This window comes from Elephantulus edwardii, unplaced genomic scaffold (assembly GCF_000299155.1).
Source record: "Elephantulus edwardii isolate Elephantulus edwardi_28Jun2011 unplaced genomic scaffold, EleEdw1.0 scaffold00013, whole genome shotgun sequence".
NCBI classification, from domain to species: domain Eukaryota; kingdom Metazoa; phylum Chordata; class Mammalia; order Macroscelidea; family Macroscelididae; genus Elephantulus; species Elephantulus edwardii.
Genome location: NW_006399763.1, coordinates 14,786,405 through 14,809,693, shown reverse-complemented (window position 1 = coordinate 14,809,693; position 23,289 = coordinate 14,786,405). Strand labels below are relative to the sequence as shown.

Sequence of the window (23,289 nt, the reverse complement as noted above, 5' to 3'; positions counted from 1 at the left end):
CTCTGATGCATAACAAGTGATTGCGAAGACCATGGCCTGTATCAGACGCACCTTAGTCTCCAGAGAGACACCATTGCTCTTCAGTAGTTTGGAGAAGTCCCTAACAGCAGACTTTCCCATGGCAATGTGCCTTTGTAATTTCCTTGCTGCTGGTGCCAAGACTGTTGACTATGGAGCCAAGCAAACTAAAGCTGTGTGCAATCTCAATCTCTTCACCATCCAGCCTGATGCTGCCAATTGGTCCAGTGGTGAGAATCTTTGTCTTCTTGACATTGAGCCTCAGTCCATATTGTAGTTCACAATAGTCTGCTATATAAACAATCTGAAATATGAGTTTAGGGGAATTACCTTGGCAACAAAGCAAGTTAAGTGTTGGGGTTCTTGCTAACCATAACATCTACAACATCTGTGATTTGAACCCCCCAGCTTCTAAGTGTAGGGAAAGCAGAACAGTCTGATCCTGTACAGATTTAGTCTTGGAAACTATATGGAGTAGTTCTGTCGTGTCCTACAGTGTTATTATAAATTGAAATAAACACAATTGCAGTGGGGTTTATTATTTCATATTTTTGTAAAAGTTTATATTTATAGAAATTTTAAATGTAATTTTTATAATCATGTCCTTAAAAGATTCTGTGAGAAAAAGAATTAGTATTATATAAGTCTTATTGTTGTTGAGTCATCTGCAACCCATAGTGACCCTATGTACATTAGCTCTGAACTGAACACTCTCCTGTCTTGAACCAGTCTTACTAATTCTGATATAACAACCCCCGCTGCCCCAGATACTGTATCTATCATCTCATCCAGGTTCATCCTTTCCTGCGCTGTATCTCCACCGTTGTGAGCATGATGTCCTTCTCCAAGGAATGGTCCCTCCTGGCCACGTGCCCAAAGTAAGTGAGGTGGAGCTTCAAAATCCTAGTCTCCAAGGAGAGACATGGTTTTACCCTCTCCAAGACAGACCTATTTGTTTTCTTGGCAGTCCATGGTATGATCAAGATTCTTCTCCAGAACCACAATTCAAAGGCATCAATTCTTCTATCATCCTTAGTCATTTTCCAGTTCTATGATGCACAGCAAGTAATTGCGAAGACCATGGATGGGATCAGGCGCACCTTAATCTAGACAGACATTGTTGCTTTTCAGTACTCTGGCGAGGATCCGCACAGCAGATTTTCCCAGTGTAATTCACCTTTTGATTTCCAAACTGCTGGTGCTGAGAGTGTTGACTGTGGAGCTGAGCAAGCTGTAATTGTTAACAACCTCAATCTCTTCTCTATCTATCATGGTGCTGCCAACTGGCCCAGTGGTGAGAATTTTTGTCTTCTTGATGTTAAGCTTCAGTCTACATTGAAAACTACAGTCTTTGACTTTCTACAGCAAGTGCTTCATGTCCTCTTCACTTTCAGCAAGCAAGGTTTTGTCATCTGCATAATGAAGGTTGTAAATGAGTCTTCATCCAATTCTGATGCCACATTCCGCCTCTTAAAGCCCTGCTTCCCAAATGATCTGTTCTCCATATAGACTGAAAATGTATGAATATAGGATGCATCCCAGAGACAATCCTTTCCTGATTTTGAACCATGCGGTGTTTCCCCGTTCTGTTCTGGAGACTGCTTCCTGCTCCAAGTATAGTTTCGCATAAGTATAATCAAGTGTTCTGGGATTCTCATTTTCCTCAAGGTTAGCCATAGTTTGTTGTCATTCACACAAGTCAAATGCCTTTACACAGTCAATTATACAAGTCTATGGATGAGAAAACTAAAGGCATGAATGGTTAAGTGGTTTATTGTTCTAACATTAATGGCAGAATAGGTTAGAAATATGACTGGGCAATTTTAGAGCATACTGATTTTTTGTTTGATGCCAGGAAATGAAGAAGGTATTTACATCCATTTAACTAGAATCTTAGAATAATCGTGTGATGTAAGCACTGCTGTTGTTTTTGTTGTTATTATGTGCCATCAAATCATTTGTGACTCATAGCGACGCTATGTACAAGAGCTCTAAACGCAGTTTTATCCTGTGCCAACCTAGCCATCTCAAACGACTTATCCCCACCACTCGAGTCACAGAATCGATCCATTTCATCGAAGGTCTTCCTCTCCTTTGCTGCCCCTCCACTCTGCCAAACATGATGTCCCTCTCCAAGGACCAGTCCCTCCTTACAACATACCCAAAGTATGTCAAATGAAGCTTCAGAATCCTTGACTCCAAGAAGCATTCTGGCGTCACCTTTTCCAGGACAAACCTGCTTGTTTTCCTAGCAGTCCATGGTATGTTCAACACTCTTCTTCAGTACCACAGCTCAAAGGCATCAATTCTCTTTCTATCAACTCTATTCACTGTCCAACTCTCTGATGTATAGCATGTAATTGCAAAGACTATAGCCCAGATCAGGCGCAATCACCTTTTTTTTAATGGTGTAGTAGAGAAAGGTCACTACATTGTAGAGATGGCAATATTCCAATTATATTTAGTAAACTTAACTCATTGCCATTGGGTTAGAACTGACTCAGAGCTGATCCTTTAGTGGGTTTACAGAAGCTGTAAATTACATGAGAAGAGACTTCCCATCTTTCTCACTTGAGCAGCTGGTGAATTCGAACCATCTGTCTTTGGGCTGGCAATACAAATTCTTACTCACAAGGCAATCTGAGATTCCTAATGTGCTATTCAAGTAGGATAATAACAACAAAATGAGCCAACACAGTGTCCCACAAGATGGCACTAATGATCAGTTCTCTATCTCATCAAAATGTTATGATCAGACTCACCATTGTATATATGTTACTGTACTACACTGCATTTAACTGATGTACCTCTCTCCCCCCAGTAGCTTCTTGAAGGTAAAGACTGAATAAACATACATAAACACACACACACACTCTCACTCTCTCTCTCTCTACTGGAGAAGGAACAGAAGAAGAAGTAAATACAGTAACAGGAATATTATATAAGTCCAGAAATGTTATTTTAAAGAATTATATTCCCAACAGTTCTAAATACTTACAGAAGTAAAGAAAAACAACAGAAGAAACTCTATTTACTGTCCTAACCAGGCAAGCATTGGTCATAACTGAGAACAAGGTCTTAATAGTAAAGAAATAAGTGACCAGGATCTGGAGGAACATGTAGCGTAATTTGTAAATATAATGGTAAGGAATAAAAGAGATATATGTTAGAGGAAACTGTATTTAAAAACACCTCTTAACATAGAGAATCTTAAATTTCTGGAAGGTCAAGATGATATGAAAGAGACTGTAAAAATAAAGGCAACAGAGGAAACATGAAATAAGAGAGGACTTGACAGCAAGGTGAGTGAAAAAGAACATGACAAAATCAAAATGAAAATGAATTCATCAAATGAATAAACAGTGGTGACGTTTTAGGTTTCCTAAATGCACTGCCTCATGGACTTTGGAGATATTCTCAGGAAGGATCAGTCCTTAGAGAAGGATATTATGCTTCGTAAAGTAGTTGTTGTTGTCATTGTGAAGTACTCAAAGTTGATCCAAATTCATAGCAATCCAATGTACATGAAAATGAAATACTGTCCTGTCCTGGGGTATCCTCAGAATCACTGCTTTGTTCCAGCTCATTGTTGCAGCCACTGTTTCAATCCATCTCACTGAGGGTCTTCCTCTTTTTCACTGACTTTCTATTTTACCATGTATGATGTCCTCCTTCAGGGACTAGCCTAGGCCCCACATGATGGCACCTGGCTGCAATGGACTTAAAACACAGCAATGATGATGGTAAGGATGGAGCAGGATTGGACAGTGTTTTGTCTTGTACATGAGGTCACTATGGGTCAGAACCAAATCAATGGCACCTAACAACATTTAAAAAAATCAAATGTATTAAGGGTGTCTAATTAGTTATCTGTCTGCTGTTAGGGACTTCTCTAAAGTACTCAAGAGCAACGGTGTCTCTCTGGAGACTAAGGTGCACCTGACACAGGCCATGGTCTTTGCAATCGCTTGTTATATATGCATCAGAGAGTTGAACAATGACTAGGGAGGATAGGAGAATTGATGCCTTTGAGCTGTGGTGCTGGAGAACAGTATTGAATGTACCCTGGACTGCCAAGAAAACAAACAGATTCATCCTGGAGACGGTTAAACCAGGCTACTACTTGGAGGCAAGGATTCTGGGGCTTTGTCTGACATACTGTGGACATGCTGTAAGGAGAGACAGGTCTTTGGAGAGGGACATCATGCTTGGGAGGGTGGAGGGACAGCGCAGGAGGGGAAGACCCTCTATGAGGTGGATTGATTCAGTGACTGGGGCAATCGGGATGGGTGTGTCAGAGGCAATGCGATTGGCACAGGATATCGCAGGGTTTAGGGCTATTGTACCTAGGGTCACTTGAGTGGCAAATGACTCGATGCACATAAAAACAACAACAACAACAATTAGTTAATCTATATTACTGCATTATACCATGGATGCCTTGCAAACAGCTATAAGGCAGAGGAGCTAAACCTGTACAACAGACATTTTTGTATAGCATGGATTTGAGTATTTGCTATTTCTACCTGATCATTCCATGTGAAATCAGGACAGATGCTGAGTGTCACTCTGAGAACAGTCCGTGTGATGGGCTGAATAGATGCTTCCATCATAACAGAAGGAATTTGATGAACACATTGTTTGACTTTCAGTCCAATATTCACATGATGCAATATGTGACCTGAAAAGGAGTATCACATAGAAGAATTGTGTCCACATAGAGGAAAAACAATACAATCTGACTTTTAAATGGGATTTCAGTGAAGGTGATTTTATTGCTTGTTTTATGATTTGCTATGTAGAATAGCTGACATTCTTGACCTGACATGTTTGAATATTTTGTAATAGTTAACTTGAATTAGCAATTCATAGCTCTGAAAACCAGCAGCAAGGTTTTCTAGGCTATTACCAGGGTTCTTAAAATTACTGAGACTTTAAAGTGTTTAAGCTATTATAACTAGACATCATTTTCTTCTAGTTAGCTTGCAACTGTAGAAAAAAAGATTTAGCATTTTGTGAAAATAGCCATTAATTCATTTGAAGTCTGTTTAAGCATTCTATGACCTTCAAAAAGTAAATGCAATTCAGTCATTCACCCTTATATCCAGAAAACATATAAAACATGGACAATGTGGCACAATATTATCCACATATATATTTTAATACGTGACCAAGTTTTTTAATAGAGACAGATATACGAGTATCAATGAATACTGTACAAAAAAGTGTGATTAACTACAAACATTTTCCACTTTAATCAGTGTAACTGACTGAAAATAGATTTTATTTCAAATTGCAAGGTTTCATGTGTTTCTATTCTTCAAATAAGTGCTTTTTCTAAAAAAAAGCACTTATAAATAAATACAAAACTTTCTTATATTTGCATATTTAAAACTAAAGTAGCCTACATGAATTTGATAAAATATTTGTTACCCCAATGTATATACCTTTAATTTCCATCATTAATACTCCCAGTGTCTCTATTATTTATTGATACTTCTGTTCTTCTTTAGTGTCATAGGGGAAACAGTACCAACAATACTATAATTTTTCTTCTTCAAAGGTAATAACTACCTCAGCATCCTTTCATAGCTTCAGACTCTTTCATTTTTCATCAGCTTGACTCTTTTCATATGCAATGTTTATCTTACAGTCTGATGTAGTACATATTTAGTGGATCAACAAATCATCAACATATATAGGATTATAAATTTAGGATGAACTTGTCAATATTACATGAAAAAACAGAATAACAAATGTTAGTTACCTACTGGTACCAATTGTGATTAAAGATATATAGATAGATATATTTATGCAAAAATGAAGCTACTTTAGATAAGTAGTTTAAGATTCACAATTTCTGCTACTATAATACTCATGAGATATATATAATAAAAGATTTTAAAATGGAATGCAAAATAATAAAATAAGAACATAAATAATTCCTCATGTAATCTTATATCTGTAATATATCCAACTTATTAAAATTACTGAACTAAGTTCTTAGAATTTGGAACAACTTCTACTTGAATTTAAAGAAACAAAAAATAAATTTAAAGTGGTAGAAATGTATCCTGGGTAGTGTGAAAATTCACAATACTTTTTATCCACTAAAATATATTTACACAGATATATATTAAAACAATTTTATTTCCTTACCTATTTCATCTTTCCTCATATCTTTCAGCTTATCCACACTAAGTTTTTTTTCTTCTAATCTTGTAAGAATATGTGGTGGTAAGACTGAAAATTGTCTCAAAGGGCTAGCCCAGCCCCACAGCCTCTTATCGATGACTTTACTAAGATTCAGGAGCTTGTAGGTCATGGTAGGCCAACGTTTTCTTAGAGCAATTTCAAAAAGAGCACGGACAATTCTACCTGCATTCTGAAGAATAACAAAGGGAATTGGTGGTTAGCCTCAATATGCTTTTACATCTGTCAGTAACTTTACCATTCAGACTCAGTTTCAAAAGAAGTCAGTCAAGTTCCATCCTTTACTTGTGGGGCAGCACTTAATCTTCTGTGACCTTAATTATTATTTCTGTGGAAGAATAATTAAATCCTTTATATACGGATATTACTTGTTTAACTCTCAGAATGTGGATTTACTTCTCATTTATTAGGAAGCACTAATCTCGTATTTTCAAAACTCTACTGCCATATTATCAAAAAATGAATAAATCTGGATTACAGGACACATCCATGCAAAGTGTTTAGGAGGGTGTTGAGGCTATTATAATCTGGAGTAGTTAATAACTCGGCAGTTTGTGTTTGGCTATCAATTCAAAGCCAGGTCTAAATGACTCCAAAGTCAACTCTAAGATCTTGCTACTTATTATAATAGACAAGTTGTTGTATGGTGGCAAATTGGAACTGACTCATAGCTGATCCTATAGCAGATTTTTAGAGGCAGTAAATTGTAAGGGAGGAGACTACTCATCTTCTCCCATAGAGCAGCAAGTGAATTCAAGCCTTCGAGGCGGCAGCAGAGCTTCTTACCACTAGGCCCTCAAAGCTCCCTAGTGGATAGAAAGCTAAAATAAATTAAGCTTCCCAACTCCCAGGTGCCTACAATTGGTTCAAATTTTTTTTTTTTTGTTCTTTCCCTCTGTCATTAATTTTGACATTATTTTATTGAAGGTCTTTTAAAAAATCTGAAAACTTAAACACATTTTCCAATATCTGATGGTATCTGTACTTGAAAATGAAAAATGCTACATCTGTTCAAAATTTGAAAAAGAGTTTATACAGACTGAGAAACAGAAAAAAAACACCCACTTGAAATGATAAGATTAGAAATGAGCATAATATTCAAGGGCTTTGGCTTACATCCTTTATAAAATATTTTTCTTTGGACACATTTGATTGCTTTATTTCAGCACTGGAAATATAAGAACAAAAATAACATTTAGTAACCTGAAGAGTAGTCTGAAATCTATTAGGAATGACAGGATGAGTTTTATTAAGAATCAGGGAATGGCAAATAAATTGAACATTTTATTCTCAATGATAACAGCTGGATAAATATAATGACCAAAATCTCTAATATTTATTGGTCATATAAGCTAAACAGGTCCTTGTTCATGTTAGGCTACTTGAGCTAAATGTTTGAGGGCTGAAAAACAAAAAGTTGAAGACTGTAGAGACAACTGTCATTTTTCAGAGTTGAGGAAGTGCTTGTGGAACGACACACAACATAAAATATAAAGAAAAAAACCAGTTACCACATTCAATGAAGACAAGTGCATTAAAAATATTGACAGAAAACTAGAAATGCTTTGAAGAATATGCTTAATCTTCTATGGTTGACTTCCTGGGTTCTAGTTATGCAATAATTGTTAGTTTTTACTGCAAAATGATTCTTTAGGTCTGATAATGTCTTCATAATCTTTAATCAAGCACACACTTGGCCAGATTAGTCATGTACAATCTGGTAAATCTTTGCCTTTACTTAAATCATTAGCTTACAATATATAGTCACTGAAAAATGTAAAATGCCAATATTCTATTATTTTTCAGAAAAATAACCTGCAACCAGTGGAGAATTATGTAATATATTGTACAAATGTAAGCAAAGGCGCTGAAATAAAAGGCCATAGTTTGTGAAAAAAAAAAAAAAAAAAAAACACAGAAAAATACAACAAAAGAAGTTAGAAATAGTGATTATTAAGGAATATTTATTCATTGGCAGGATCATACATATTTCAAAATCTGAAAACTTTTTCGTTACATTTATATAATAAAAAACATGAAATAGTTATTTGCTCTCTTGGTTACTTTAGTTAACTTTGGCATTAATTCAAATTGCTTATGTATATTTCATGGTCATATAGCACTCCTGAGTAAGTAAGGCTACTAATAATAGTTTGTTTAATGTAAACATACTTTTTCTACAATAACTCCTTGAATTACAACATAAAATATACAGTAGAATACTGCCATATTTCCAAAAAATATTAAGTTTTAATTTTTCAGATGAATGTGCTGCAGTTAATTCTGGTTCGCAGTGGCCACATAAGACACAGTATAAAACTGTTCCCTCCACAGACTATAAATCCTTTAGAGACCAGGCTGTTAGGTCTTTCTCAGACAGAAGGACTGGTGGGTTTTGATTTCTGACTGTGCAGTTAGCAATTGAGTGCTAAACCACAACATCAACAAGGCTACTTAAAGGATAGAAATTAGTAAACAGTATATTCTTAAGAGGGAAATCATGTATATTTTAAAAGTATTCCAGGAAAGAAAACCTTTCATTTGAGTGCAGTACACAAAATGCTGTATTACTGCCTATGAGTATCTGGATATAAAAATACAGGTATTAGAGCAGTTTATATTTTTCTAACAAATTTAACAGGTTGTAGTTTAAAGAATATTTTTCTTTCAGTCTTCAACTGTAAAATATCAACAGAAGAAAGGACTTTTTTAAAATCAGAGTCAAATCACACAGAATCTATGGTATAAGAAATATTCACTAAAACTTATTTAATGGTAAGAAGATATATTTATAACAGTATAGGAAAAGCTACAAATTACACAACATTTTATTTGTGCCCGAAATAGCCTGTATCTTTGCCCTTTATTAAGCACAAGAAATGAACTCTGGCATTAAAAAAATAAGCAAAACAACAAGTAGATTAATTTTTTTTAAGCAACAGAAATTTAAGATTTTAAAACTCTAAAATGAAAATAATAATAAAATGCAAAAAACAATTAAAACCACCACCAAATTCCACTTCGAGACCTGGTTTAATATCACATATGGTATAAAAGATAAGTCAATTCAAAGAAACTAATGCAAAGATTTATAAAAGATAGATACCCTAACTGAAGTGCATTCACAGTATATCAAAAGTTAATTCTTTGAATCCCTGGAAATAAACAAGGAACAGAAAAGAGAAGGAAAGTAAGATTCTTACCTGGGCAACATATGCAGAATCTGATATAAGAGAGAAACTATCCATTTCTCCTCGGCTGATGTAGGTTTGAAGTAGGATATTTATTTTCCCGTAATTGTTCTCTACACCTCCAGGAGCTGTGAGTTCACAGTAATTGTTCAATAAAGCATCTAACTCTTCTATTTCTTCTTCTCTGACCTAAAAGAACCAATGTTTTCATAAGAATATTTGGGGAGATTATGACATTCTTTTTTCATACTGACATGTCAAGTTTTTAAACGTTTCTATTTGCTATAACTCAACAACTTCCTGTGATACATAACTAAATATTAGGGGTTTTCCCCCACAAATACCTAACAAAATACAACTAGAAACTATCTGGAACCTGATTAAATTATATTTTATTATTCATCACCAATATTCAAGTTGCCATTGACATACAAAAAATTCGATATGCCTTAATAATTAAATCCCTGACCTCGCCATCCTTCAACTGATGAGATTTCATTTTTTATTTGACCAGACTAAAACCTTTGCCCAAATGGATTAGAGCAAACTTGAATTATCTTCAAATGCATTCATTATAGTCATATATTTTTGTGTGGTATAGCACATTCATAGTTTAAAATTGCAGAGTACTGTAATGCTAAATATTAAAGTTTTTACTGTTAATAAGATTAAATTATAACACTTCTATGGAAATATACTTATCCAAGTTTGAATCACGCAGATCTTTTATATTTATTTCAGTGAATTTCATATTGTAAATAAACCAAAATGTACATACTGTATTCCTCAACAGTTTTATTACTGTAAAACCCATTTATATGACATTTGATTTGGAGCAAAGTATGACATCACACATACTATCAAGTATAATAGATGCTTTGAAAAACTGAAAAGACTCGTGATACTCAAATGTAAAGTATTATGCACTTTATATTTTATAAAGAGTAATTATAAGCTTTTGCACACATATGAATGCATATACTTTGATTATATGAGTCAAGAGTAAAATAATCTTACCTTGATTTGATCAAATTCTTCAGCTTTGGAGACTATAGCAAATATATCACTTTCTGTTTTGTGGGCATCAAAGAGTTCATTAAAAGTCTGTAAGCAAATAGTTTTATTATTAAAATAGATAGTTCAATGAAATATCATGTATTAAAAACATGACCACAAAATCATCATACTTGAGAAACACTGGAGCCCTAGGCAATGAAGTTATATCTGTAGCTCTACTACTCCAAACTGTTAACTCACAACATCATCAAATTTAATACTACAAAACATAATTAGCTAGGAAATACTCTTAGAAACAAAAAAGATCAATGAAATCAGTTAAAAACAAACAAACAAACAAGACCAACATTGTTGTGTTGTTGTTATGTGCCATTGTGTTGTTGTTATGTGCCGTCGAGTTGCTTGTGACTCATAGAGACCCTATGTACAACAGCCCTAAACTCCGCTCTGTCCTGTGCCAATCGTACTGTCTCTGACACCCCCATCCCAATTATCCCAGTCACTGAATCAACCCACCTCATAGAGGGCCTTCCTCTCCTGCGCTGTCCCTCCACCCTCCCAAGCATGATGTCCCTCTCTAAGGACCTGTCTCTCCTCACAACATGTCCAAAGTATGTTAGACAGAGCCTCAGAATCCTTGCCTCCAAGGAGCCACCCGGTTTAACCCTTTCCAGGACAAATCTGTTTGTTTTCCTAGCAGTCCATGGTATTCTCAATACTCTTCTCCAGCACCACAGCTCAAAGGCACCAATTCTCCTTCTATCCTCCTTGGTCATTGTCCAACTCTCTGATGCACAACAGGTGATTGCGAAGACCATGGCCTGTATCAGACGCACCTTAGTCTCCAAAGAGACACCACTGCTCTTCAGCACTTTGGAGAGGTCCCTAACAGCAGACTTTCCCATGGCAATGAGCCTTTTAATTTCCTGGCTGCTGGTGCCAAGACTGTTGACTGTGGGGCCAAGCAAACTAAAGCTGTATACAATCTCAATCTCTTCACCATACATCCTGATGCTGCCAATTGGTCCAGTGGTGAGAATCTTTGTCTTTCTGACATTGAGCCTCGATCCATATTGTAGGCTGCAGTCTTTGACACTCTGAAGCAGCCGCTTCAGGTCCTCTTCAGTTTCAGCAAGCAGGGTTGTGTCATCTGCGTAACACAGATTGGTGATAAATCGTCCACCAATCCTGACCCCACATTTCTCCTCATAGAGCCCAGCCTCCCGGATAATCTGTTCTGCATGTAGGTTGAAAAGGTATGGAGATAGGATGCATCCCTGGCGTATGCCCTTCCCAATTTTGAACCATACAGTGTTCCCTTGCTCTGTTCTGACGAATGCCTCCTGGTCCAAGTATAAGTTTCGCATTAGAACGATCAAGTCTTCTGGGATTCCCATTCTTCTCAGAGTCAGCCATAGTTTGTTATGATCTACACAGTCAAATGCCTTTGCATAGTCAATGAAACACTGATAGACATTCCTCTGGTATTCCCTGCTTTCAGCCAAAATCCATCTAACATCAGCTACAATATCCCTAGTACCATGACCCCTTCTAAACCCAGCCTGGACTTCTGGTAGTTCTCTGCTGATGTGCTGTTCCAGTCGTTTTTGGATAATCTTCAGTAAAATCTTGCTTGCATATGAAATCAGTGAGATTCTTCTGTAGTTTCCACATTCTGTTGGGTCACCTTTCTTTGGGATAGGAACAAATATCGATCTCTTCCAATCAGTTGGCCAAGTGGTTGTTCTCCACATTTCTTGGCACAACTTGGTGAGCACGTCCAGGGCAGCATCTGTTAACTGAAATATGTCAATTGGTATACCATCTATTCCTATGTGCCATTAGATAACTAAAAATGTTCACCATAACAATCTAGTCTTTGCTTGTTTTCAAATAGGAAAGTGCACTTCAAAACTGGTCATGAAGCCCTTGTATGGTACAAATTTTGTATAACCTGATAGCTCTTGCCTTAAAGGTTGGAGGTTCAAGTCTATCTTGAGGGTCTTCAACAGAAATGTCTAGTGATATAGCTACAAAAAAAATCAGACACTGAAAACCTATCAAGCACAGTTCTAAACAGACACACCACAGGCTGCCATGACAATCTGACAACTGTTTACTGGTTGAAATTATTAATAAATCATATCAAAATTTGAGACAGACTATGTAATCAAAGGATTCTAGTAAATAAGTCACAATGTTACTATCAAGAGCATACCAAAAACTGAGTATTAAAAACAAACAAGAATAATAAATAAATAAGAAACTAAAACTAAAAACTTCCAAACACTCATAGCTAACTCTCCAGTGGGTTTTATCAGGCTGCAAATTGCCTGAGAAGAGACTGCCCATCTTTCTTTCTCCCACTGAGCTGCTGGTAAATTCTCCGAGGAAGTATGGCCTTTGGGATAGTGATGCAATAATTCCCTATGAACTAGGCCAAGAAAATTCTTTAAAATAAAGAAGAAAGCCAGCCAAAGAAAGGTTAGAGCATCTAAACATTTTGAAGTTAGATGAAAACTAGACAAAAGCTAGTTTGACAGCAATATTCTACTCAGAGGACAAATTGAGAATGGTAAATCAGTGAACAAAATGAATGAAAGTAAGTGTTGGAAGTAATAGAAGGCTAGGGAAAATGTGCAGAAACTTCGGCGTGAACTTATGAGAGTTGAGAGACAAAATATGAAAAGCCTTTGTTTGGCGGGGGGAGGAAGCTAAAGAAAAGTTTCTACATCGAAACAAAAGTTGAAAGTTAACACAGATGTGAAGAAAGGTAGAAGGAAAACAGGTTAGAAGATGGATAGATAGAGTGAACAGAAAAGGATGGTACAGCGAGGACTTTACAAGACATTTTAAATAATGGCATTATGTAATTGTAATTAATGCTATAAAATAAAATGTATGAGTGATTGAATGAAAAATTTAAAAAGGCTTTAGATAAAAATCTGTACACAAACAGAAGCTTTTTATGAGGAAAGGTAGAAAAAGCTAGTTAAGTACAACAAGAACATGCTGCTGCTGTCACCTGTCATTGAGATAACTGATTCATGGCAGCATCATACTTAAAATTCACTTAAGTCTCAAATCGTTATAGAGTAGAACTCCTCCGTGAGTTTTCCTTCCTATAATCCTCACAGAAACAGACTGCCAGGCCATTGCTTCTGCAGTTCCTCTTGTTGGGTCTGAACCACTTTTCTTATTTAAGTACAAACAGTGTGCACCAGCTGAGATCCTTAAGAATACAATAAATATGTACAAAATGCACATTTCATATATGCGTAGGAATTACTATATCTACAGTAATTTTATTTTAATGATTTCAATCACTTTTTGTATTAAAAAGAATTTTAAGATAAAAATAATGGTTAAGTACACTATAACTTATCTCCTACATTACCTGTTTCTCTTCAAATTTAAGTGTTCTTTCACAGAAGATCATTACATATCCAGTACATCAACATTTGTTAGAAAGCACACACATGTGAGCGTGTGTACATATGAGTACAGATGAATATATGAAAATACTTTTAAAACTGCAAATAGCACAGTGACTCACAAACTTATATAGGACTACATTCAAAGGTTAAAATTATCCTTGAAACGGTCTTAAATTGCCCATATAATACGACCAAGTTGACTTATAAATTTATTAGTCTTTATAACACTTGTTAAGTATTTCTCCATATTTTAACACTTATTTTTTAAATTTTTATCCAAGGATATCATTAAAATATTACCTTCCACTTAGAAATTAACTAAGTTTTCATTTCATAGGTCTCACCAACATGTTCTTTCTGTTTTAGGCTTGGGCTTACCTACTTCTTATATCTTTTGAGCAGTATAACAAAAGATATCCTAATACAGGTATGTGTCACATGATGTCTGTTCAAGAAATAACCGATAACATTCAGATCTGTGGTACCACAAGGGTTCTTGTTTTTCAAAGCAAAGAGACTCATTTATTATTTCATCCTAATGGTTTATAGACCTCAAACTCAGACACCTGCAGCACTGGGCCCTGGTAAGCCATGTAAGAGTGAAGAAGACATGGTCTGTCTGGTGGATAGGTGGGCAGTAGATACAAGAGGCTGCTTCTGCTGCTCAAGAGGCCAGGACAGAATGGGCGCTGTGCAAACTCTGTTTCCTCCCTGCTTGCTTCCCTTTGTGCCACTGCTGCTCTTGCCTTCTTAAGTACTGCTGCCACTTCTCCTTTTAGACTCTGCTCCGACAGCGGCAGCAGCAACAACTGGATGTGGGCTCTCACAATTATAAGGTGCTGCTCATACCACATCCAAATCACATAGCATTCTATCACAGACTGTAGTATGACCCTTCAGTGACACATACTTTAATTTAAAATCTTACTTTTCTTTTATTGCATGTTGACTTATATGAACTTTACACTGTGAATTACTTTTGAAAATGTATCCTGAAGGCTATATAGTATTTGCATCTAATGACGAACCCATTACTACATTTGTTCAACTCAGTACAATACCTCAATGGTGTTGTATTTAATATAGTAGTGACTTGCAGTTCTGCCCAAATCAGTGGAGGAAAAATAACCGGTTCGCTCCTCAAAACGAATCATCCGAGCTTTGTCTAACTTTCGTCCAACTTCAATGATGAGTTGTTCTCGATGTTTTTCTAATCCTGGGTCCATCTAGGGAAAAAAAATAATAATATAACCATTTAGATGATATTTTTAGGGTGTTATCATTTGCAAAAACTTATTTATGAGCATTAAATTTTTTGTTAGTATTTCAGTTAGAGTAGTTTTTAATTATAATATTTAAAGATGTGCATTCTTATCAAAATTTGGCTATAAAAAAGCCTAAATGAAGGAAGCTCTTAAAAAGTAACAAACTATCAATATTTATTTTATATTCAGCTATCAGTTGTTAATTTTAAAATCTAAGATGGTCTTACAGTATTTAAGATATTTAAAAGTCAGATTTAAAAAGGAAAAAAAATAATGTAAGCAATGTCTTCTCTCTTTCAGAGTAAATTAAAGATTAAAAATTACCAAACCATATTCCTACTTTATCAATTATTTGGAAAAACGATAGTGAGGACACATCCCCTATCAGTTATAACATGAAAAGGTCAATTAAAAACTTATCTTTTTAAGAGTGATTCTAGTATTCATTCTGATTTCCTAACTGCTTATGCAAAGCCTTTCTTCCACATAACAGAGGAAAAGCACAAAATTAAGTAAATCATGACTTTTTAAAAATAGTTTTGAAACTACTACCTAAATTGCATTGTTTTTTTTTTACATTGTTTTGTGTCATCAAGTTGGAACCAACCTCTATCTAACCTTGGTTTTCAGAGATCGTAAATCTCAGGGAGGAGACTCCTCATATTCTTCCCACAGAGCAGCTGATGGATTCGAACCACATGTGTTTGGGATTACAGCATAGTGTCTTAGCACTAGGTCAGACATACCATTTAATACAAAATATTTTTAAAAAATTATTAGCTAGGATGTATACATCAGTATCTACTTGTAACTATGTGTCTGGATGTAAACATAAGCATGTACACAAGCCAAATCTTGAAGGCCAACCTCTAATCATAAAAAAAATTAGAAGTAAAAAAAAAAGCTTCAGAATTAAGAAATTATTACTTTCACTGTCATAATTTGTATTTCTATAACAGCTTTTTTTGGAAAAAATATTGCTAAGGTAAATTGAAAAGTCAGAAAAAGGAGGCAAAGAAAATCAACTGTAGGAAAATAAACTCAAAAGTCATAGTGTATCATTGTCCAGTATGACTCATAGTGACCCCATGAACAACAGTTCTGAAGCCCGTACTATCCTGTGCTATCCTCATCATCTCTCACGCATTTGAACAGTAGTTCAGTCCATTTCATTGAGGATCTTCTTCTCATTCATTGATCCTCCAATTTTCCAAGAATGATGAAGGAATAGCCTCTCCTTGCAACATGCTCAAAGAATCTGATACAAAGCTTTTCCATCTTTGCTGCCAGGGAGCACTCTGGTTTCACTTTCTCCAAGCCATATCTGTTCTTTTGGCCGCCTGTGTGATATTCAGCACTCTTCTCCAATACCATAATTCAAAGGCATAGATGTTTTTGTCATCCTTATTCACTGTCCAGCTCTCAGATGTATAGTAGTGATTGAAAAGACTATGGCTTGAATTAGATAGAACTTAGTCTTTAGACTGACATCACTGCTCTTCAGGGATTTGGAAAGGTCCTGATAGTAGATCAAGAATGCTGACTGTGGATCCAAGCAAGAAGAAACTGCTGACAATTTCAATCTTCTATCTATCATGATGTTGTCAAGGGCCGAGTGGTGAGGATTTTTGTTTTCTTGATGTTGAGATATAATCCATATTGAAGGCTGCAGTCCTTGACTTGAGGCTCTGGAACAAGAGCCTCAAATCCTCCAATCCTCCTTGCTTTCAGCAAGCAAGGTTGTGCCATCTGCATAACACAGGTTACTGACGTCTTCCTATAACCCTGATGTCACATTTTTCTTCATAAAGTCCAGTTTCTCAAATGATCTGTTCAACATACAGATTGAACAGTTATGGAGAAAAGATACAGCCCTGATATATACCAGGCCTGACTTCAAACCATGCAGTGATCCCTTTCTCTGTTGGGACAAAAAGGTTTCCTATAAACATAATGAAGTCATATTAGCAAATATAAAGATACATAAATATTTTCAGATGTGATATATATACCATGTTCATCTTCTGGAAACATTAATTGTATGTTACTAAATCATGCTAAATCACTTGATTTGTATTAGTTAACACGTACTCTTGGGGCTACAAATAGTGAGTAATAAAATGAAAACACAGAGATAAGAAAAACAAGATTCTCTAAGCTTGTTTTTCTGTGTGAAGACTGTCAAATTATGCATCTTGGGGAAAAAACCCCTTTATTTATATGGCAAAATTACAAGTAAAAAATGACTCTAATATTAATTTAGTTCTTTGAAATAGATACCTATCTTATTCTAAGATATGGTATGAATTAACCTTTTAGAATATGCTGTGATTTATTTTTATTTCTTTATAATATTTTCACAGTACCAACAAAGGTCTTTATAAAGCTTTCACAAAAGTCTTATTTGAAAACATGAACAGGCAGTATCATTTTTTTAAAGTGTAAGGTTACAGGTTATAATGTTCTTCTTTTCTAGAATTAGAAAAGCATGTGGCTGATAAGAGGAAGGCAATATATGAAGACAGTTATATACTAGAGTCAATCTAAGTAAAAACCCAATAATTTCAGAATAGTAGCTTTGAAACTAGTAATACCACTTTTCATTTTTCTACCTTCTCACTCTTTCCACTCACTGGTCTTAAGGTTCAGTTTGCTCATAATAAAAAATACAGTATAAGGAAAGTAAAATAATTTAAAAAAACCCAACAACAAACCATCTAAAACTATTAACTGCTCTGATAACGTAATGAAATACACAGACCCACACACAGAGCTCTGATGGTCTAATTTTAAGAAGCTGAGTGGCAATCCTGAAGATATGTGGTTGAAATCCACCAGGTGCTCCACAGGAGAAAGATAGGCAATCTCCTCCCATGTAATTAACTGCCTCTGAAAATCAGTCAGAGTGTCAGCTATGGGTTGGTTCTGACTCAATAGTACATAACAACAACACATAATATATCATCAGTAAAATGATGAAGCTCTTAGAGTTAATTCAATTTTACTTATATTGACTTAACATTGACTCAACTGACAGACTCATTGCCATTAAGTTGGAAATGAGTCAGACTAGACTGTCTAGTGAGTTTCAGAAGCTGAAAATTGCATAGGAGGAGATGATCCATCTTTCTCATGAGGCACAGGCTGGTGGTTTCAAACTTTCTGCCTTTGGGTTGCCAGAACAACTTCTTACCCACCAGGCCACCAGAGTGCCTTGACTTAACACTAGTTAATATTTATATGATAATGATGGTGAAATGATGTTTTTATTAGACAATAACATGATTTTATCTGTATTTAGGAAGCACTTACAGTTTATTAAGCAGAGTTCTAAAGTAAAGACAAGCTGTCAGAATCTGTAAGCCATGTGGACCACACAACTGTAAAGTTCACAGGAAGCGCCACCACCACATGCATCTGATTTTGTCTGTGCACACACAGTAACTCATGAGCCTGATCCCTCTCACCAAATTGGTAAAGGCAATAACTCATCAATGCTACCTTGTCATTTAAGAATAGTGTTTAGAAGAACTTGGATAAAAGGGAATATTGAAGGCAAGATAAACTCATTACTAAAAATGGTCATTTAATTTTCTCATGCCTAAGTCTTGGAAAACTGTATTTATTATAGTCTAAAATATCCCAGCAAAATACGAAGATGTCACCTGAATAATAAATAATAAAAGTAAATATATTTATTAGTATCAATGGAAATCTGATTTAAACAAAATGAAATAGTCACAGAGGGCATATGTCATTTTCCCTACTACTTTTCAAAAATATCAGTTCTTTATCTTTATTTCCAGTAAGTAACTAACTTTCAGAAAGGGCAAGAGTAACAAATAAATATTTACCCCCTCACATCATGGAAAGACTACAGAACAAAAAAGATTTTCTCTCTTTTTTTAAAAAAAATTAATTAATTTTACCTGATAAGCTTTGTGAGCGATGCCATATACTAATGGATTTGCTCTCATCCGTACATAAAGATACGTGTAACTTATCCACTTCACTGCTTCCTCTACATTAGTAACTGTCCCCAGAGCAATCTGCAAGTCAAAAATAAAAAAAATTAACGAATATATTACATCAAAAAGGACTTCACCAGAAAAGTTATAAAAACTATCATTATACTGTAAGAGAAGGTAAGATTATTGAGTTTTTTCCAATTAATTAAAAAATTAGCTCTGTCTCATTTATCTGAGAAAGAACACCAGAAATACCATTCCAAAATTGAACCTACTGAACATTATACCAGGGAATTTACCTTAATTTCATTTTTCCCCCACACAAATGGAGTTAATTGTCAATAGCACGGAGAGCATTTGTAGTGTTGAATGCTTTCTTTTTTGAATTTCAACTTAGAGCCTCATTTTATTTTACTATACCATGAAAACTTTTAAATGTAAGCCTATCAAATCAAATCAATTTAATACAACTAATGATATACTTACTGTGATTTATGTAGTGTTACTATCAAAACTACAGAAGATGCACAATAATTTTTACATCTAAAGATACCTGTTTGCAGGACTTTTAGTATAGATAAAGAATATGAATGCAGTATAAAATTCAGTAATTGGTATACAAAACTGAAGCATGTATTACTGACACTTATAATATTAATCATACATACACTTAAAAAATCTTTTGTACAGGAGAGGGGTTGGTTTTTTTCTCTTGAGCTGATGAATGTAAAATAATCCACTAAAAAGGTATTTAGACATTTTAAAACTGGTAACAAAATATCAGATTGTTCTCTAGATTGTATTTTGAAAGAAAAGAAAATTTTTAACTTTGCAATATGTTAATTTAATAAAATATTAATGAATTATAAAGAAAAGCACCTAATTACTAGATAATGATTTTAACAAAATATTCCAATGAAATGTTTTCTTATACATTTCCTAAGATAAACAGCTACCTTTTGATAACTATGATTAAAGGAAAAGAAGACAGAATAAAGGAATGCATGTATTCTCAATGCTCTCAAGTAAGATGAGACTACCTACAGAAACAAGTAAATTTATTTCCTATTTAGAGGCTAATCCTTGAAGGCCACCTAGCGACAAAAATAAAAATTTATTTGTAAATATCTACTGTCACCTAGTGGCTATATATATAATTCAGGTGCCTTTTATGAAGCATGTTTTTGAAATGTAATCACTCATTGCTTCTGTACTCCTCAATCAGTAATAAGATTGTACTATGGAAAGCACAGAGGACAAGTATGCAGCAGAAGATGGTCCCTGGCCTCAAGAAATATCCTGTTCAATGGAGGGGAACACATGTAGACACATACAGCTGACAAATGTGATAGATATGAAGCTGTCATCCCAATGAACACATAACACTAAAAAAAAGTTTTTAAAGAAAAACATCTAATTTGTGAAACTGATAAAAGTAGAATTAGTACTACAGTTTAATAGGGCTTTGTGGACTCTTAAAAAATGGGGGGATTATTAAATTTTATAATCTACAAACAACACTTAAAGTATTGCTTCAAACCCAATTAACTTATTTAAAATTTAGTCTTTAAGCTTAGTTGTTTATTAAAAACCTAGTTTAAACTATATAAAAATTAAATAAACAAAAAGAATTATATGTATATACATGCATGTATATACACACATACATGTATCTTTCACTACACACAAAACAAAAAGCTAAAATAATCAAAATAAAATCCATTGCTATTGAGTCAATTCTGACTCATGTTGACCCTCAACTGGGTTTCTGAGGCTGTAAATTTTTATAGAGTCAGACTGTCTATCATTGTCCCACTGTGTGGCTGATAGATTAAAATCACTAACCTTTAAGGTAGCAATCTAACTAATAATGTACCAGGGCGTTTTGAGTTAACATACATATAAAAATAAAGTTACTATTTATTTATTCAACTAAAATGTGACTAGACAATGTGTACATATAAAAATCCCACCTCACTGCTATCAAATCTAAACTGACTCATAGCTGACACTCTTTATCTTTTAGAGGCTGTAAATTACACAGGAGATAGCCCATCTTTCTCCTGGGGAGCAGGGGATGGAGACAACAGAATTTCCTAAGCATACAGAGACTATGGAAAAATAAGTGATGCTATCACTATGGACTATTGATTTGGCATAGATATTTGTTATTTTTCCACAAAAAAATCAGTGAGATTATAATTTTACAAATGGCAAAGTAGGATGTCACAGGTGGAAGTGAGTACACTAATAGCCTCTCTTGGTCGAAAGACCTGTGTTGGAAGGGAATTAAGAGTTAAAATTGGTAAAGCTGCTCAGACTGTTGTTGGCTGCCCTCCAGTCAGTTCCAACTCGCAGCAATCCTAGGTCTGACAGAATGAAACCCTCCTGATCCTGCACCACCTTCACAAGTCAGCTGTACTGAAGTGCACTGCTGCAGTCACTGGGTCATCCCATTTCACTGAGTCTTTCTTTCACTGACCCTTATCCACTTTTCTAAGCATGATGTTGTCTTCCAGGGACTTGTCTGTCCTGGTAACATGCACAAAGTAAATGAGATGAATTTTCACTGTCCTTGCCTCTAAAAAGTAACCCGGTTTTACTTTTTCTAACCCAGATCTGTTCATCCTTTTGGTAGTCCATGACATATTCAGTATTCTTTGCCAACACCACTGTTCAAAGGCATCAATTTTCCTTTCAATCTTCCTTATTCATTGACCAATTTCCATAAGAATATGATACAACCAACACCACTATTTGGGGCAGGTACAACTTAGTCTTTTAGTGATATCATTGCTCACTAGCACTTTAAAGAGGTCACTGGAAGCAGATACCAAAGGCAAAAGACCATTTGAAGCCACCTAATTTGGAAGCAGGAGTGGCATCCACTTGCTAAACAATATGCCTGTGGAAACTCTATGAACTATGATAAATGTTGATAGTTTTAGAAAGGCTTCAGGCCTTTTGTTCATAAGGTCACTATGAGTCGTGCTCCACTTGAAGGCAATCAACAACATTTTAAAATAATGACCCCTGAGGAGGCTTTAGATCCCCTGAGAAGAGGTCTGTACTATGATGGGGGGCTCCATATAAAGAATGCATCTGAATACAGAAGAAAATTCTATTTTACATGTATGAGGAACACAATGCAAATCCAAATGTCTTTATATAGGGTGCTCCTACTCGTTCTATCAATTCTATCTCACAGCATTCTTCCTTGGAGTTTCTAAGACTGTAAATCTTTATAGGAGGAAGCTTCCCATCTTTCTCTAGCAGAGCAGTTGGTTGATTCAAACTTTTGAGCTTTCAGAAAGCAGCCTGATAAGTAGGTAGGTGGTAGTTACTAATGCAAAGCTTGGTGTGAATCTATTCAGAGGTACACAGAAAGCAGGGCCTAGTAATTTAGTTCTGAAAGATCACAGCCTTAAAATATTATGGAGTACTGTTTGGCACTGAAAATCATAGAACTGCCCCAAAGACAACTTTTTTTCTTTTAAGCAAGGATAGAATCTGTGTCCTTTTAGCATTAGCATTACAAAATCAATCCCACTTGGTATCAATCTACAAAGTCCTATTCAGTATTGCTTCATTAAATGTTTGCATGAAAACTACTGCTTAATGTAATCATACTTCTGGTTCTTCTACACTAATATCCAGACATGATACTCGTGTTATCAATACTATCAACAGAAGCAATACTTCTAATATGCTGTTGTTATGTGCCAACAAGTCACTTGCAACTCGCTGCAATCCCGTGTACAATAGCTCTGAACTTTGCTCTATCCTTAACCAACTTTATTGTCTCTGAAACACTTATTCCTGTTATCCCAGTCTGTGAGTCAATCTATCTCATTGAGTGTCTTCATCTCTTGTGCTGTCCCTCCACCCTCCCAAGCATGATGTCCCTCTTCAAGGACAAGTCCTTCCTTGCAACATGCCCAAAGTATGTCAGATGAGGCTTCAGAATTCTTGCCTCCAAAGAACAGCCAAGTTTCACCCTCTTCAAGATGAACCGGTTTAGTTCATGGTATATTCAATACTCTCCTCCAGCACCATAGTTCAAAGGCATCAATTTTCCTTTTATCATCCCTAGTCACTGTACAGTTTTCTGATGCACAACAAGTAATTATGAAGACCATGACCTGGAGCAGATGCATATTAGTCTCCACACTAACACTGT

General features: G+C 35.3%; 1 protein-coding gene across 1 annotated transcript in view; it reads right to left on the bottom strand.

Annotated features, from left to right (window-relative positions):
• Positions 1–23,289, bottom strand: part of ASCC3 (activating signal cointegrator 1 complex subunit 3) — a 451,184-nt gene that overhangs the window by 165,705 nt on the left and 262,190 nt on the right. The window contains exons 16-21 of the mRNA XM_006881191.1: positions 19,071–19,190; positions 14,938–15,102; positions 10,440–10,526; positions 9,435–9,611; positions 6,178–6,403; positions 4,545–4,699 (exon numbers count right to left, since the gene is read on the bottom strand). Coding sequence (XP_006881253.1) covers positions 4,545–4,699; positions 6,178–6,403; positions 9,435–9,611; positions 10,440–10,526; positions 14,938–15,102; positions 19,071–19,190 — 930 coding nt within the window. The remainder of the gene's footprint in view (positions 1–4,544; positions 4,700–6,177; positions 6,404–9,434; positions 9,612–10,439; positions 10,527–14,937; positions 15,103–19,070; positions 19,191–23,289) is intronic.